General features: G+C 37.0%; 1 protein-coding gene across 3 annotated transcripts in view; it reads right to left on the bottom strand.

Moving 5' to 3' along the window:
- The window catches only part of RALGAPA1 (Ral GTPase activating protein catalytic subunit alpha 1), a 164,637-nt gene that overhangs the window by 62,310 nt on the left and 89,283 nt on the right, over window positions 1–13,044 (bottom strand). For all 3 annotated transcript variants that reach the window (XM_063290052.1, XM_063290053.1, XM_063290054.1), the window contains 4 exons: window positions 8,511–8,621; window positions 7,089–7,157; window positions 4,740–4,874; window positions 3,096–3,279 (listed from right to left, as the gene is read on the bottom strand). In XM_063290052.1, coding sequence (XP_063146122.1) covers window positions 3,096–3,279; window positions 4,740–4,874; window positions 7,089–7,157; window positions 8,511–8,621 — 499 coding nt within the window. The remainder of the gene's footprint in view (window positions 1–3,095; window positions 3,280–4,739; window positions 4,875–7,088; window positions 7,158–8,510; window positions 8,622–13,044) is intronic.

A 13,044-nucleotide genomic window follows, 5' to 3' on the forward strand; every position in this document is an offset into this window, starting at 1 on the left:
GGGAAGAATGATTGGCATCTGTAAAGACTTATTGTAATGGATGTGTGTAGTGCCAAAATGTGTGGCCAAATCCGGTTCTCCTAGTCCTCACAGTGCCTTTTTCTTATAGTATAATTTATATAGCATATTTTGTATTGTAGCTAATTCATTATCTGTTGACCTTTAATGGCAGCTGCCTCATGGTGGAACCAGCTCTGGACCACCTGTTAATGAAAAGGTTCCCTCTTTTTCATTAATATTCTGAGAGCTTGACATATTTATGACACTATGGGTTTCAACATATTAACTGAATGGTTTTATAGAATTCTTAATATTTCCTGGTAGAATCTAAAGAACTTGAAGCAACAAAGCTTCAAACAAGCTTTATTTAATATACTTCCCAGTTTTGCAGGAAAACATGACTTAAATCTGAAAGTAATGTATCTTGTTTGGAGAAAAAAATATTGCTGCCCTCATATTTATAACATCAAATACTGCACAGTGCTCTGCACTGCATGATATAGCTTCTGTCTTGAATGAAAATCTCTGCATAAGGCAGAATGTAAGCTAGACTGAAACAGACACATGGGGAAAAAAACCACAACCAAGTATCCACAGAACTTGACTTCCTATGTATAGCATTCTAAAATCAACTCAGTTGGGAACACAGTTAACTATTTTCCATATATCAGAAATCCTTTCTATTTTGCGGAGGGCTAAGCATCAAGTTTTTTGTAGCATCAAGCATTAGGAAATTATGAACTTGTGTCAACAGAAAATCTTGAGGATGGTCTGCCCACTTTATCTAATTATTTAAATTAACAACCTTTCTTCCAAGAACTCAAGGCAGTGTGTAGGTTCCCCACTTTCCTATTTTATTCATGCACAACTCTATGAAGTACAGTAGGTTATACTGAGATGATATTATTAATATTCTGCTTTTAAAAAATATTTTGGTCAAATCAAAGCAGCAAACATATCTAATACTCCTGCCTATTTTCTCCACAGCAACAATCCTGTGAGGTGGGTTGGGCTGAGAGAGTGACTGGCCCAAAGTCGCCCAGCTGGCTTTCATGCCTAAGGGAAGCCTAGAGCTTACAATCTCCTGGTTTCTAGGCCAGCACCTTAACCACTACACCAAACTGACTCTTTTTTTAATTGACTGCATACAGTAAATCAATAAATGATATGATTGGCTGGAGCTTCAACTTGGATATGCTCACTCATATACCACTATACCACAGTGGCTCAAAGAAATATCTGCCTTGGAAATTGGGTGAACTGAGCTGACAGTTTTCTGTGCCTCGTTATTCTTGCCGTATGTTCAAGATTACATATTTCTGTAGGTCAGTAATAGCAACATTTCTTTCTGACATAAATTGGAATCATATCAGGTCTTAAAACAAGGGAGGATCATGTAAAGTGAGAAGAAAGACAATAAAGGAATTATGCTAACGCTGTGTGTACCAAATACTTAAGGGTAGGTCATGTTTGCTGATATGAACTCATCCTGACTTATCTAACAATTTGCTTCACTTCCTTTAGAATTATAGGCTGTTGTGAGAAAATGACAAATACTTAAATTTTAATATTGTTAGGAGTTCCAAAATTGACAAAACGCTTGGTACTTGTACTGGTCACCCAACCAACTCGGGATTATCAGGGATCTTCTTAAAATACCTTAAATAGGTTACTAACTTATCTACGACAATATAACAGGAGGTAGAAAAAATATCTCATTTAGGATTTTAGAAAAAAAACGAAGACTCACTCCTGTGTGGAAATGCACAAATGAAGGACCGCAATGCTGGTGTTTTCTCCAACAGATATTAATTTAAGAATAGGCGGAGGGAACTATTCAAGGTTGTCTTTTCAAACAGGCAGATTAAACAAATCACAGAGTATTTGCTGTGAACCCATAATTACACATTATTATAGCATACAAAAGCAGTAAGGCACAAAAACTGGCTGCAATTCTTTACACTTGCAATATAACATGTAGGGGAAATTAATTTTGGCAACTAGTTTAAATATTAGCTTTGCATAATATGTATAGGTGAAACTGTAATTAGGGGGGAATGAATCCTTCGGTGCTTCTTTCATTCTGACCCTGCAGATGATTACTCTTCACTAATAAGACCACAGCCATTTGACAAAAAGCCAACTACAGTAGCTTGCTTCACTCCTCAGTAAATTTAATAATTACCGTTCCTCCTGCCAATAGTTCTCAAATCAGATTTGTTCAATCCAATACTGAGCTTATTAGAGGACAGCTCTGTGTTCAGAATTCTTTGGCCAAAAAAGTACTTGAAAATGATGAAGCATGCCTTAGACAAGGGCACAATGATTAGCCATTTTCTCCACATAAAAAAAAACAGCACGGAGTCACTGCAGACCACAAAATCACCTGCTGTTAGCACACAGCTGCTGCAAAATGGTTCTGTATTTATCTAGTCCTTAATACCTTTAAGGAAGCCTAAAGGGAACAGCTTAATATTGGAGGAGAATGATACTACACAGAATATTTAGCCTCAGTATAAAAACCTATATCTCCCAAATTTCTTTTCACTAATACCATCTGATACTTCATAAGAGAAAAAATCTAAATTAAAATGATTTGAAGTATTAATTCAAGGTGTTTATTTTCAGAGAAAAAAAATCAAATGTAGGTTGTTGTTTTTTTAAAAAACAAGTTGATAAATAAGCATGAAGCAAATTTTAAGGTTTAAAAAATTAGTGTACAATGACTTAAACGTGTACGTGATCGTTTGCTAAATAACATAAATATTTGCTAACAATAAAAATGGTAAATATCTTACTTGTTTACTGGGGCACAGAAAAATCTATTATAAAATTGATGTATGTTGTAAAGATGTACTTATTGTAGCAAACAGAGTTGTAATTACTCAGAATTGTATTACTCTATTCCATGCTTATTAACACCATCTATAATCTATAACTGTGATATTAGATGTAATTTAGAACTCATACTTTAGACTAATACTTCAATATTGGAAAATCTACAACACTTGAAAATTATTGTAGATTTTCCAATATTGAAGTATTAGTCTGAATAACAATCCTTCAGAAAAAGAAGTTAATTAAAGCAAACAAACCTTCTGTGACTGGCTGGAGTTTGGAAGACCGTTCTGAATCAGGTGAATGGAGTGGTTCTGGTTCTTTCAAATTTTCCAAATGCATAAAAGGATCGTAATCCAAAGATGCTAAATCAGATAGGCTCATTGGAAAATATTTCAGGTTGCTGAAGCACTGAGATCCATAGACACATCCATGAAGAACCTTGAAAAAAACAAAGCTTACTAAAACCTATGTATACAAGTGTGAAAGACTAAAGAGGAAACAGGATTACTTCTCAGAGGTTTGGCATAAAATCCACACAGGATACACAGAATTCTTAAATCTGTGATGTAACTACCAAAGCGCACATAGTTTTGTTTGGACTAAGGAAGATGATGAGAATCCTTTCGTATTATTCTGATTTGTAACTGTTCTCATGATATGTAATTATTATTTAATGTATCCATTATTGTATTCATATCTGGTTCAAGTGAGGACTTGAACTGGGTCTCTCCAGTCCAAATTGATTATTTCAATCCTATTCAAGAGTAGCCTTCTAAATGAACTGCTACTGAAAATGGTTTACTCTACTCCCAAGTAATAAATGGCTGGATACTGAAGAGACTTTCTACTGGTAATTTAAAGTGCTGTTTTGACTTTTTAAGACTTTTACAGTTTGGAAAATCAGTACCATGAATGAATGAATCCCCAAAAGTTCCCATCTAGATTTTATCTGAGACTGATGTTTGAATGTGCCTCCCCACAGACATATCACTGAAAAGGCCCTTTTAATTGTGGTACCTTGGTTTTGAAATGCCCATCTTCTGTCTGGGGCCATGCAAAGATTCTCGGAGACTGCCTGGACAAGTCCCTGCAGTTTTCTTGGCAAGGTTTTTCAGAAGTGGTTTGCCATTGCCTCCTTCCTGGGGCTGAGAGAGAGTGACTGGCCCAAGGTCACCCAGCTGGCTTTGTGCCTAAGGCGGGACTAGAACTCACGGTCTCCCGGTTTCTAGCCTGATGCCTTAACCACTACACCAAACTGGCTCTCAATATTGTTTTACTCTGTTAATATTTGTTCTTTGTTTTCATTTATATAATCTGATGTTTTTTAAAGTAGTTTTACTCTATTCTATTTGCACTGTGTTTTTGAACTTTCAATATATTATTTCTGTTCAGAGAATGGTCCAAAGTACACTGTGATTAGGAATGGCCATCTATGCTCAGAGAATATCAGAGCATAGAGAAGGTTCTCCAGCTTCTGCTGGTTCCTCTTGCCAACAGGCAGAGCTGGGAAATCTGGATGGCTCTGCTCATGGTGTGATGACAAAGTTGCATGAACCAGGTATTCTGACTTTTTTCCTTTCATAAGACAGATTCCCTGGCTTATACAGAAATTAAACAAGCTTCAGACAAAGCCATCTGGATTTGTTAGCTGCACCTGCTGGCAGGAGCCCTCAGTAGGAACGAATGAAACAGGGTGCAACATACTTCTCATTTACTCATAAGTCAGAGTTGTTCAGAGTTCTGACTTATAATTCTGAGAAAACATGGCACATGAAAATAGCTCTCCTTTCTTTGTTCCGTTTTGCTTCTTTGCTTATTTGCAAAACCAAAAAGTTTAAAAATGTCAAAAGACAAAATTTGCATAAACCCAAATCAAAAGTAAAAGGGGTAGCTAATACCTTATATATGTAGTTAAGAACAGATTTTTCAGTTTTATCATTTTCAGATGCTGCAGCATGAATAGGCTGTAATAATGTCCGCAGTGGCAATGCCATTGTCCAGTCCAACAAACAAAGAAGTAGAGATACCACCAACTGTAATAGAAAGATTTCTAAATTACAGATAACTATGAAGGATAATTTATTTGATTTGATTTTCCATGTTTCCTTTTAAACTGTAGCTTCAGCAGGAATCCATACAAGAAGCACTTTGTATCTCAGTATGTGTTATGCCAACAGTTTGATAGTAGAAATACAGACACAAATAAGTAAGGCCTGATCCTACTAAAACACAAGGTCATCTTAGTCTCAGTAAGAGAGTTAAACACAACAGAACTTCAAAGAAACATAGTTTTAGATGGACTATATTTGTAACCAATGAATAGCACAATGTTTAAGCACAATTTTCTTATTTTTTCTACACAGACATATTAACAAAATCAAAGTACATATGTAATCATTTACGGTACATGTTCTAAGCAATCACTGAAATTCTAATGTTCTCAATTTGTTGAAGTTTTACCACTATGGATGAAAGATGGTAAAAGCTTCAGCACACCAAGAAAATAATAATGGAAAATCCCAAAGCGACGAGCCATTTCTGATCCATTACATCTTTCTTCCTGGTTCATTTAGGCTTTATCCATTATGCTGCACTCCCCTGGAAGTCCCATCAAGCTGCAGCTCTCTAGACCTGTCCTGGAGTCACAGTCGAACAGTAACAGGAGTGCTAATATACAACTTTCCTTTCTCACTGTCTTAAGCTCTTGGAGGAAGGGTGGGGTATAAAACCAACATGTAAATAAAATAAATAAATGTTTGGGAAAACACCCCAACACATTGAAGCAGATGTTCTGGGTATACAGGAATCTGTAAGGGGAAAGATGACTTGCCAAAAGAAGCCTCTTTCTATGTTTTTACCAACTAGTGGATCTAACTTATTCCACAGATAGAAACAGACTTTCTTTTGTGGATTGCAGGCTTTGGATCCAGGCCATTATGCTAATTTTGTATGAAACTAAAACATAAAAGGGACCTGTATCACAGAAAAGGATTTGTATCACCTTAAAGACCCTTGCTAGATCATATGACTGATTGGTAATTGAACTTACTGTGAAGTATCTTTCTAGTCACGGGAAGATGAACCTAACAGGAAAAAAAATAAAGGATTTCTGTTCTCTAGGATGTGTTGTGTCTGGGCAGAAATTGGGGAGCACAACTTATGCTCTTCTAGCTAGAAGAAAGAGGTTAAGATTTCTTCTTGTTCCTTCAAGGAAACCCTTTCCATTCATTCAGTTGCACTGACTTCACTTCAGTTGGTTTAACTCCTTCTTTATTGTGTATGTTATTAATAATAAGCTTGTAACTGCTAAAACGCATAGAAATGGAAGAGTAACATTTCATGGTTAATATAATGCAGTGATGTAACCTGCATCCTAAATCTTGGGTCACTTGGTATCTCGTATAGATTTTTCTCTTCTTCCTAAATAGGGTGGGATTGTTGGGTCTATCTTATGGTGATCAGAAAGGGAAGCCCAACTACTGTGAGCTAAAAGGAAAGGGATATACTATAGCAGGATTCTCAGGGTAGATCAGTGTAACAATTTATAGTACTCTTTGTTACACAGCATGGGCAAAGGCTTTGTTTGTGTCAAACTTATCTATTTTATAATGTTTTACAAAGGTCAATGATTCTGCAGCCTTACACATGTCTATTAACAGTACTCCAGTTGATAATGCTGTTGACACGGCCATCCCCATCTTACAGAGTGCGTTCTGAAGCCAGAAGGAGGCTGTGTATACCAGGGCCATATTCTTTAATCATCTCTCATCTGTGGACCATGAAACTCGACTCCCCAAATTTCCTGTTTCACAGAAGATAAATAAACAATTGGCCTTTTGCTCTTCTAGTGGACATTTGAGCTTGGGTGACTTTGGGCCAGTCATTCTCTCTTAGCCCAACCCACCTCAGAGGGTTTTAGTTATGGGAAAAATAGTATGCAGGATCATTATTTATGTATACTGCCTTGAGCTGACAAAAAATTTAAGGGCAGGATAAAAATCTGAAAATAAATAAGTGAAATGGAGTTGCTGGTGGTGGGAGCAGGAACACATCCATGAGGAAGCAATGCACATGAGGGCAGCTAAGCCCCTTGTCCACCCAGGAAAATGGAGCCTAAGCCTATTTATGAAATGCGCACATATAATTCGTGGTTTCATTTACAACCCAAACTAACTGTTCTTCAGTTTTGTACTAGTCATAAGCATACAGTACATTGCAATAGAGCAACATAAAAGAAATCTGCTTACCCTCTTATCTTGCTCATAAGAAGAAGCTTCTGTACTGGGCAAGAGATGAGTGATGGTAGCTATCAATATCTGCAGACAATAAACATATTTTAAAAAGAAATCTACATCTCTAAGCTTAAAATTGTATTTTTTGAACAAGCAAACTGATGGTGTTTTTATTTTTGTGTATTGTGTATGAAACTGGCCTTAATTTTATCTGGTGAATAAAGTGTTGGTTGTATGGCGATGGCTTTCATAGTGTTTAGTCATATAGATTCTTGTTTGGAAATTAACTATTGCATATTTATTTTTCTATGCAATTTTAATTTAGCATTGTTAGTATTATTTCATTCTGTTCTATGTAATCACTGTAATCTTACTTAGCAATTATTTAAAATGGTTAACTTCTTCAAAGTCTTAGGTTGCTGTTTGGAAGCTGCTTTTGAGACTGAATAATGTCAAAATGTCAGTATTCAAGAATTACTGCTATTAGTTCTGTAAAATTGATGTTAACCGCATTTACCTAGAAGTCAGTCACCTTGATTCAGTGCGAGTCAGCATAATACATTTTAAAGTATATGCTTCATACTGGTGTATCTTAATGGCTTTTACTGCCATGGCAAGACATTTATAAGCCACTGAAATATATTAAAATATACTTCATACTATTCATATTAAATATTAAAATGTTCTTTATATTTTTTCATATATTTCAGAAAAATATACTTTTTTGTATACTTTTTTCCTGTTTCCAGATGTGACACTGCTGTTTGACATTTATTATGATACCTGCCTTATGCTTCCCATATGAAAGAGACTGAACATTTGAGATATATTACTGTAGGTGGCCACAACTAATTGATTCATCTTAAATGAATCTTAAACTTTTATCCATATAAATTCTGAAACTAGATAAACAACTGAAAAAAGATTTATCATTCCTTAAAATGCTACTAAATGGCATTAACCTATTTCTGTTATTGTTCTGAAAACTACAGAAGTGATTTCATCAATGACCATCTCTCTATTTCAGAGTGGAGAAAGGTTTCATTAACTCCCAAAGGTTGCATTAGCTCCATTCTGACTGATTACCTACGCCCTCCTAAAATCTTTGCCTAAAGATCTCCACCGATCCCATCTGCCTGGTTAGTACAATAACAATAACTTTTATTTGAGTAAATCATTATATTGTTATAAACATTTCTGAGACCCTGTTTTAACTCTTCCCCATGGTATCTATATTTGATTTGGCCTTCTTGGCCAACATGTGCATTGGTAGTGAACAATTCTGATAAAAACATACTATTATTTCATAAGCTGTGAATTTCAGTGCTACACTGTGAAACTTGCATGACACACATACCATTGGCCACTCTGAAAATATTTTGCTAAAGATTATTACATGAAAATTCATGTTCAAATGTATCTTTTGCTTTTACTTACTTGAATAATTTTTAATGGTGAATCAGGCTGGTAGAGTTGTAGCCTGTGTACATAATGAACCAACATATTAAGCATATTGCAAGCCACATGTGCAACTGTTTTATTTGGAAACTATAAAAAAACACAAAGAGAAAAGTATTGAATGCAATATTATAATGCACTATACCTAACAGACTAGCATTTCATTACTATTTCATGTTGAAACAAAAAACATACATTCAAAGTAAAAAAAGTGCTCAGGTAAGAAATTTATTCTCCAATTCTTGAACAGCTTTAAACCAAAAATTAATTACGTTGTATGAGTCTAAGATAAATATACAAATTTAGAGCATACAAATAATAATACATGGCAAGTAAATTCAAAAAAAAACCAGAGGTTCATGTGGTATGTTAAAAGGTTTATTGATGTGAATATGGGTATCTCCTTAAAAGAAAAGTGCCATATCCCTGAGATTTAAACCAAAAAATCAGCTAGTGAAAACATTTAAATGGCAAAATATATAAATAAATGTTACTATAATACACACTAATAAATGTAAATATATACCAAGGATCACAGTAGTTTTCCAATATGCAATAATTACAACGGGAAGTGCATGTTCTAGGTGCAAGCTCATATGATATATATGTCAAACACAGAGGATTGCAGCATTACTTTTGCCTATGATGAATATCAGAATACTGAGATACTCAAACATGATCAAAGGAACTAAAATCAAATGCAAATAACTGTAGGAATTCTTCAAAAACTAGCTCTGTAAACTTTCTCTCCCCATTCCCAGACATACCTTCTCTCCCATACACACACCAGATAACGGGAAGTGTATTGTTGGGTTTGAACGTAAGTATAATAAAAATGGAGCCTGCAAACAGCATTATATACAGTCTGTCAGCAATCAAGACCAGGAAAAGCATGCTTAATCCATTGGAAATTCAAGCTGCATATCAGAGGCAATTATGTTTTCAAGTACCAAGAAAGCCACTTCATATTTTTATGATTCAGATGCCATAGCTACTACTTTGTACAAAATTAGTCCCATAAAAAATAATGTTTAGTGTGACTGGTTAGTAAGAACACTATGACTGCTAACCCTAGCATCCATTTTATTTTATGAAAAAATTTTTTACTGAAATATAGGGGGAGATTTGAAATACTCAAAAGTTATGAATAAAAGTGACAGACTTAGCACATATCCAATGCTTCACATTTATTTATGTACAGTTGTGGGAAAAAGTAAGTACACCCTCTTTGAGTTCTATGGTTTTACGTATCAGGACATAATAAAAATCACCTGGTCCTTAGCAGGTCTTAAAATTAGGTAAAGACAACCTCAGATGAACAACAACACATGACACATTACACTGTGTCATTATTTATTTTTACAAAAATAAAGCCAAAATGGAAAAGCCATGTGTGAAAAAGTAAGTACACCCTATGATTCAATAGCTTGTAGAACCACCTTTATCAGCAATAACTTGAATTAATTGTTTTCTGTGACTTTATCAGTCTCTCTTAAGGGACGCGGTGGCGCTGCGGGTTAAACCGCTGAGCTGCCGATCGGAAGGTCGGCGGTTCGAAACCGCGCAGCGGGGTGAGCTCCCGTTGCTCGTCCCAGCTCCTGCTCACCTAGCAGTTCGAAAACATGCAAATGTGAGTAGATCAATAGGTACCGCTTCAGCGGGAAGGTAACGGCGTTCCGAGTCGTCATGCTGGCCACATGACCCGGAAGTGTCTATGACAACGCCGGCTCCATGGCTTAGAAACGGAGATGAGCACCGCCCCCTAGAGTCGGATTCGACTGGACTTTACGTCAAGGGAAACCTTTACCTTTACTTTATCAGTCTCTCACATCGTTGTGGAGGAATTTTGGCCCACTCTTCTTTACAACGTTGCTTCAGTTCACTGAGGTTTGCGGGCATTTGTTTACGCACAGCTTTCTTAGGGTCCCGCCACAGCATTTCAATCAGGTTGAGGTCTGGACTTTGACTAGCCATTGCAACACCTTGATTCGTTTCTTTTTCAGCCATTTCGTTGTAGATTTGCTGGTGTGCATGGGATCATTGTCCTGTTGCATGACCCAATCTTGGCCAAGCTTTAGCTGTCGGACAGATGGCCTCACATTTGACTCTACAATACTTTGGTATACAGAGGAGTTCATGGTCGATGCAATGAGTGCAAGGTGCCCAGGTCCTGTCGCTGCAGAACAAGCCCAAATCGTCACCCCTCCACCACCGTGCTTGACAGTTGGTATGGGATGTTTGCGCTGATATGCTGTGTTTGGTTTTCGCCAAACATGGTGCTGTGCATTATGGCCAAACATCTCCACTTTGGTCTTGTCTGTCCAAAGGACATTGTTCCAGAAGTCTTGCAATTTGTTCAGATGCAACTTTGCAAACCTAAGCTGTGCTGCCATGTTCTTTTTAGAGAGAAGAGGCTTTCTCCTGGCAACCCTTCCAAACAAACCATACTTGTACAGTCTTTTTCTAATTGTACTGTCATGAATGTTAACATTTAACATGCTGAGGCCTGCAGAGCCTGGATTTTTTGCAATTTCTCTGAGCATTGCACGGTCTGACCCTGGGGTGAATTTGCTGGGACGTCCACTCCTGAGAAGTTTGGCAACTGTCTTGAATGTTTTCCACTTGTGAATAAGTGACCTCACTGTAGAATGATGGACTTTAAATTGTTTGGAAATGGCCTTATAACCCTTCCCAGATTGATGGGCAACAACAACTGCTTCTCTAAGATTATTGCTGACATCTTTACTCTTTGGCATTGTGTTAACACACACCTGAATGCTCCACACCAGCAAACTCCTAAAACTTCGGCTTTTATAGAGGTGGTCGCACTTGTTGATGATCAATTAATCAAGGGTATTTGATTAGCAGCACCTGGCTGCTACTTAGCCTCTTAATACCTATGGAAGCAGTAAGGGTGTACTTACTTTTTCACACATGGCTTCTCCATTTTGGCTTTATTTTTGTAAAAATAAATAATGACACAGTATAATATGTCATGTGTTGTTGTTCACCTGAGGTTGTCTTTACCTAATTTTAAAGACCTGCTAAGGACTAGATGATTTTTATTATGTCCTGATGCATAAAATCATAGAATTCAAAGAGGGTGTACTTACTTTTCTCCACGACTATAGGTATTCAGGCTTCTAAACTGCTCCAGTGGAAAGGCTCTGAGCAGCTATTTGTTCCTCCTAATTAAATCAAAAAGGAATTATGGGAGTTATAAACACAATTATGGAATTATATTCTTAAAAAGTTGACACTGGTGACCTTTGAAAAGTTGGGGTGGGGAATTAAGATAAAGCCACCCCAGGTGCCTAATAGATCTCCTCAGTTTCCAAGAAGTCTCAATTTTTTTCCCCAAGCAAAATTCTGGTCATTTTACCACATCCTTTGTTGACCTCTGGAATTCAGAGGCAACCACTGTTTTGAACAGGATTTCCTCTAAGCAAAATGTCAGTATTTCTCTGCGTTTATTGGCATCATTGGATTGTCATCCAGCTGCTCTGTTTAAGGTGACCCATTCCTTATTAGGAAAGAATGGCCTAATAATCCTTCATGTTGCTATGGCTGGTTTTCCAAACATTTACTGATAAAATCATTTGTATCCATTCAGATCTTGGCTCCACATTGATAGAACCAAAGAAAATAACTTGGATCTTGTCTTGTGATATGACCCAGGATTCTTTTGAGCTTGTAGAATCTGAGGAAGTGGGGAGGATCCTCTCCAGCATGAGCTCAGCCAGCTTTGCACAGGTAGCAGTGAGATGAGTGGCTGAAGAGGGGGTCATTCAAAGTTCTCACATAGTCACAAGCAAATGGCTATATGAAACTATTGGGAGAGGTCATCTGTTGGTTTGGGTGAGGTATTACCAATATGCAGGCGATACCCACCTATACATCTCCACTCTGGGCTGAACAGGAGATGCTATGGATGCTTTGACCATTTGTCTGGAAATTGATCTGGGTGATGAAACAGGCTAAAGCTGAACCCCAGCAAGACAGAGCTGCGGTTTATCCAGAGGTCTATGGACTCTCTTATGGCCCCTACTTTAAGTCTGAACATGCTTGCACTTCCTCTGAAGAAGGTTTGTGACTAGTGTATCTTTACAGCTCCTGCTAAAGCAGCAGGTGGAGTGGCCAAGGTAGACTCTACCTAGATATGTACACTGTCATTATGTTGAACTTGGATTACTGTAATATATTCTACTGATGGTTTCCCTTCAAGACTCTTTGTAAACTCCAACTGGAGCAAAATGCAGTGGCCCATATACTGCTGGTTGAGAGCTACTTCAGTAAAGTAATACTAATACTTTGATTCAAGCATTGGTTAAGAGGACAGGTTTTTTTTCCTGGACTGACAACTGGTTAAAAAACAAGAAGTAAAATGTAAGAATATATGAACAATTGTCATACTGGGGAGATATGCAAAATGAGCCCACCAGGGATCCATGTTGGGACCAGTGATTTTTAACTTGTACATAAATGATCTGGAATTAGGCCTAAGCATTGAGTT

This window comes from Candoia aspera, chromosome 1 (assembly GCF_035149785.1).
Source record: "Candoia aspera isolate rCanAsp1 chromosome 1, rCanAsp1.hap2, whole genome shotgun sequence".
NCBI lineage: Eukaryota > Metazoa > Chordata > Lepidosauria > Squamata > Boidae > Candoia > Candoia aspera.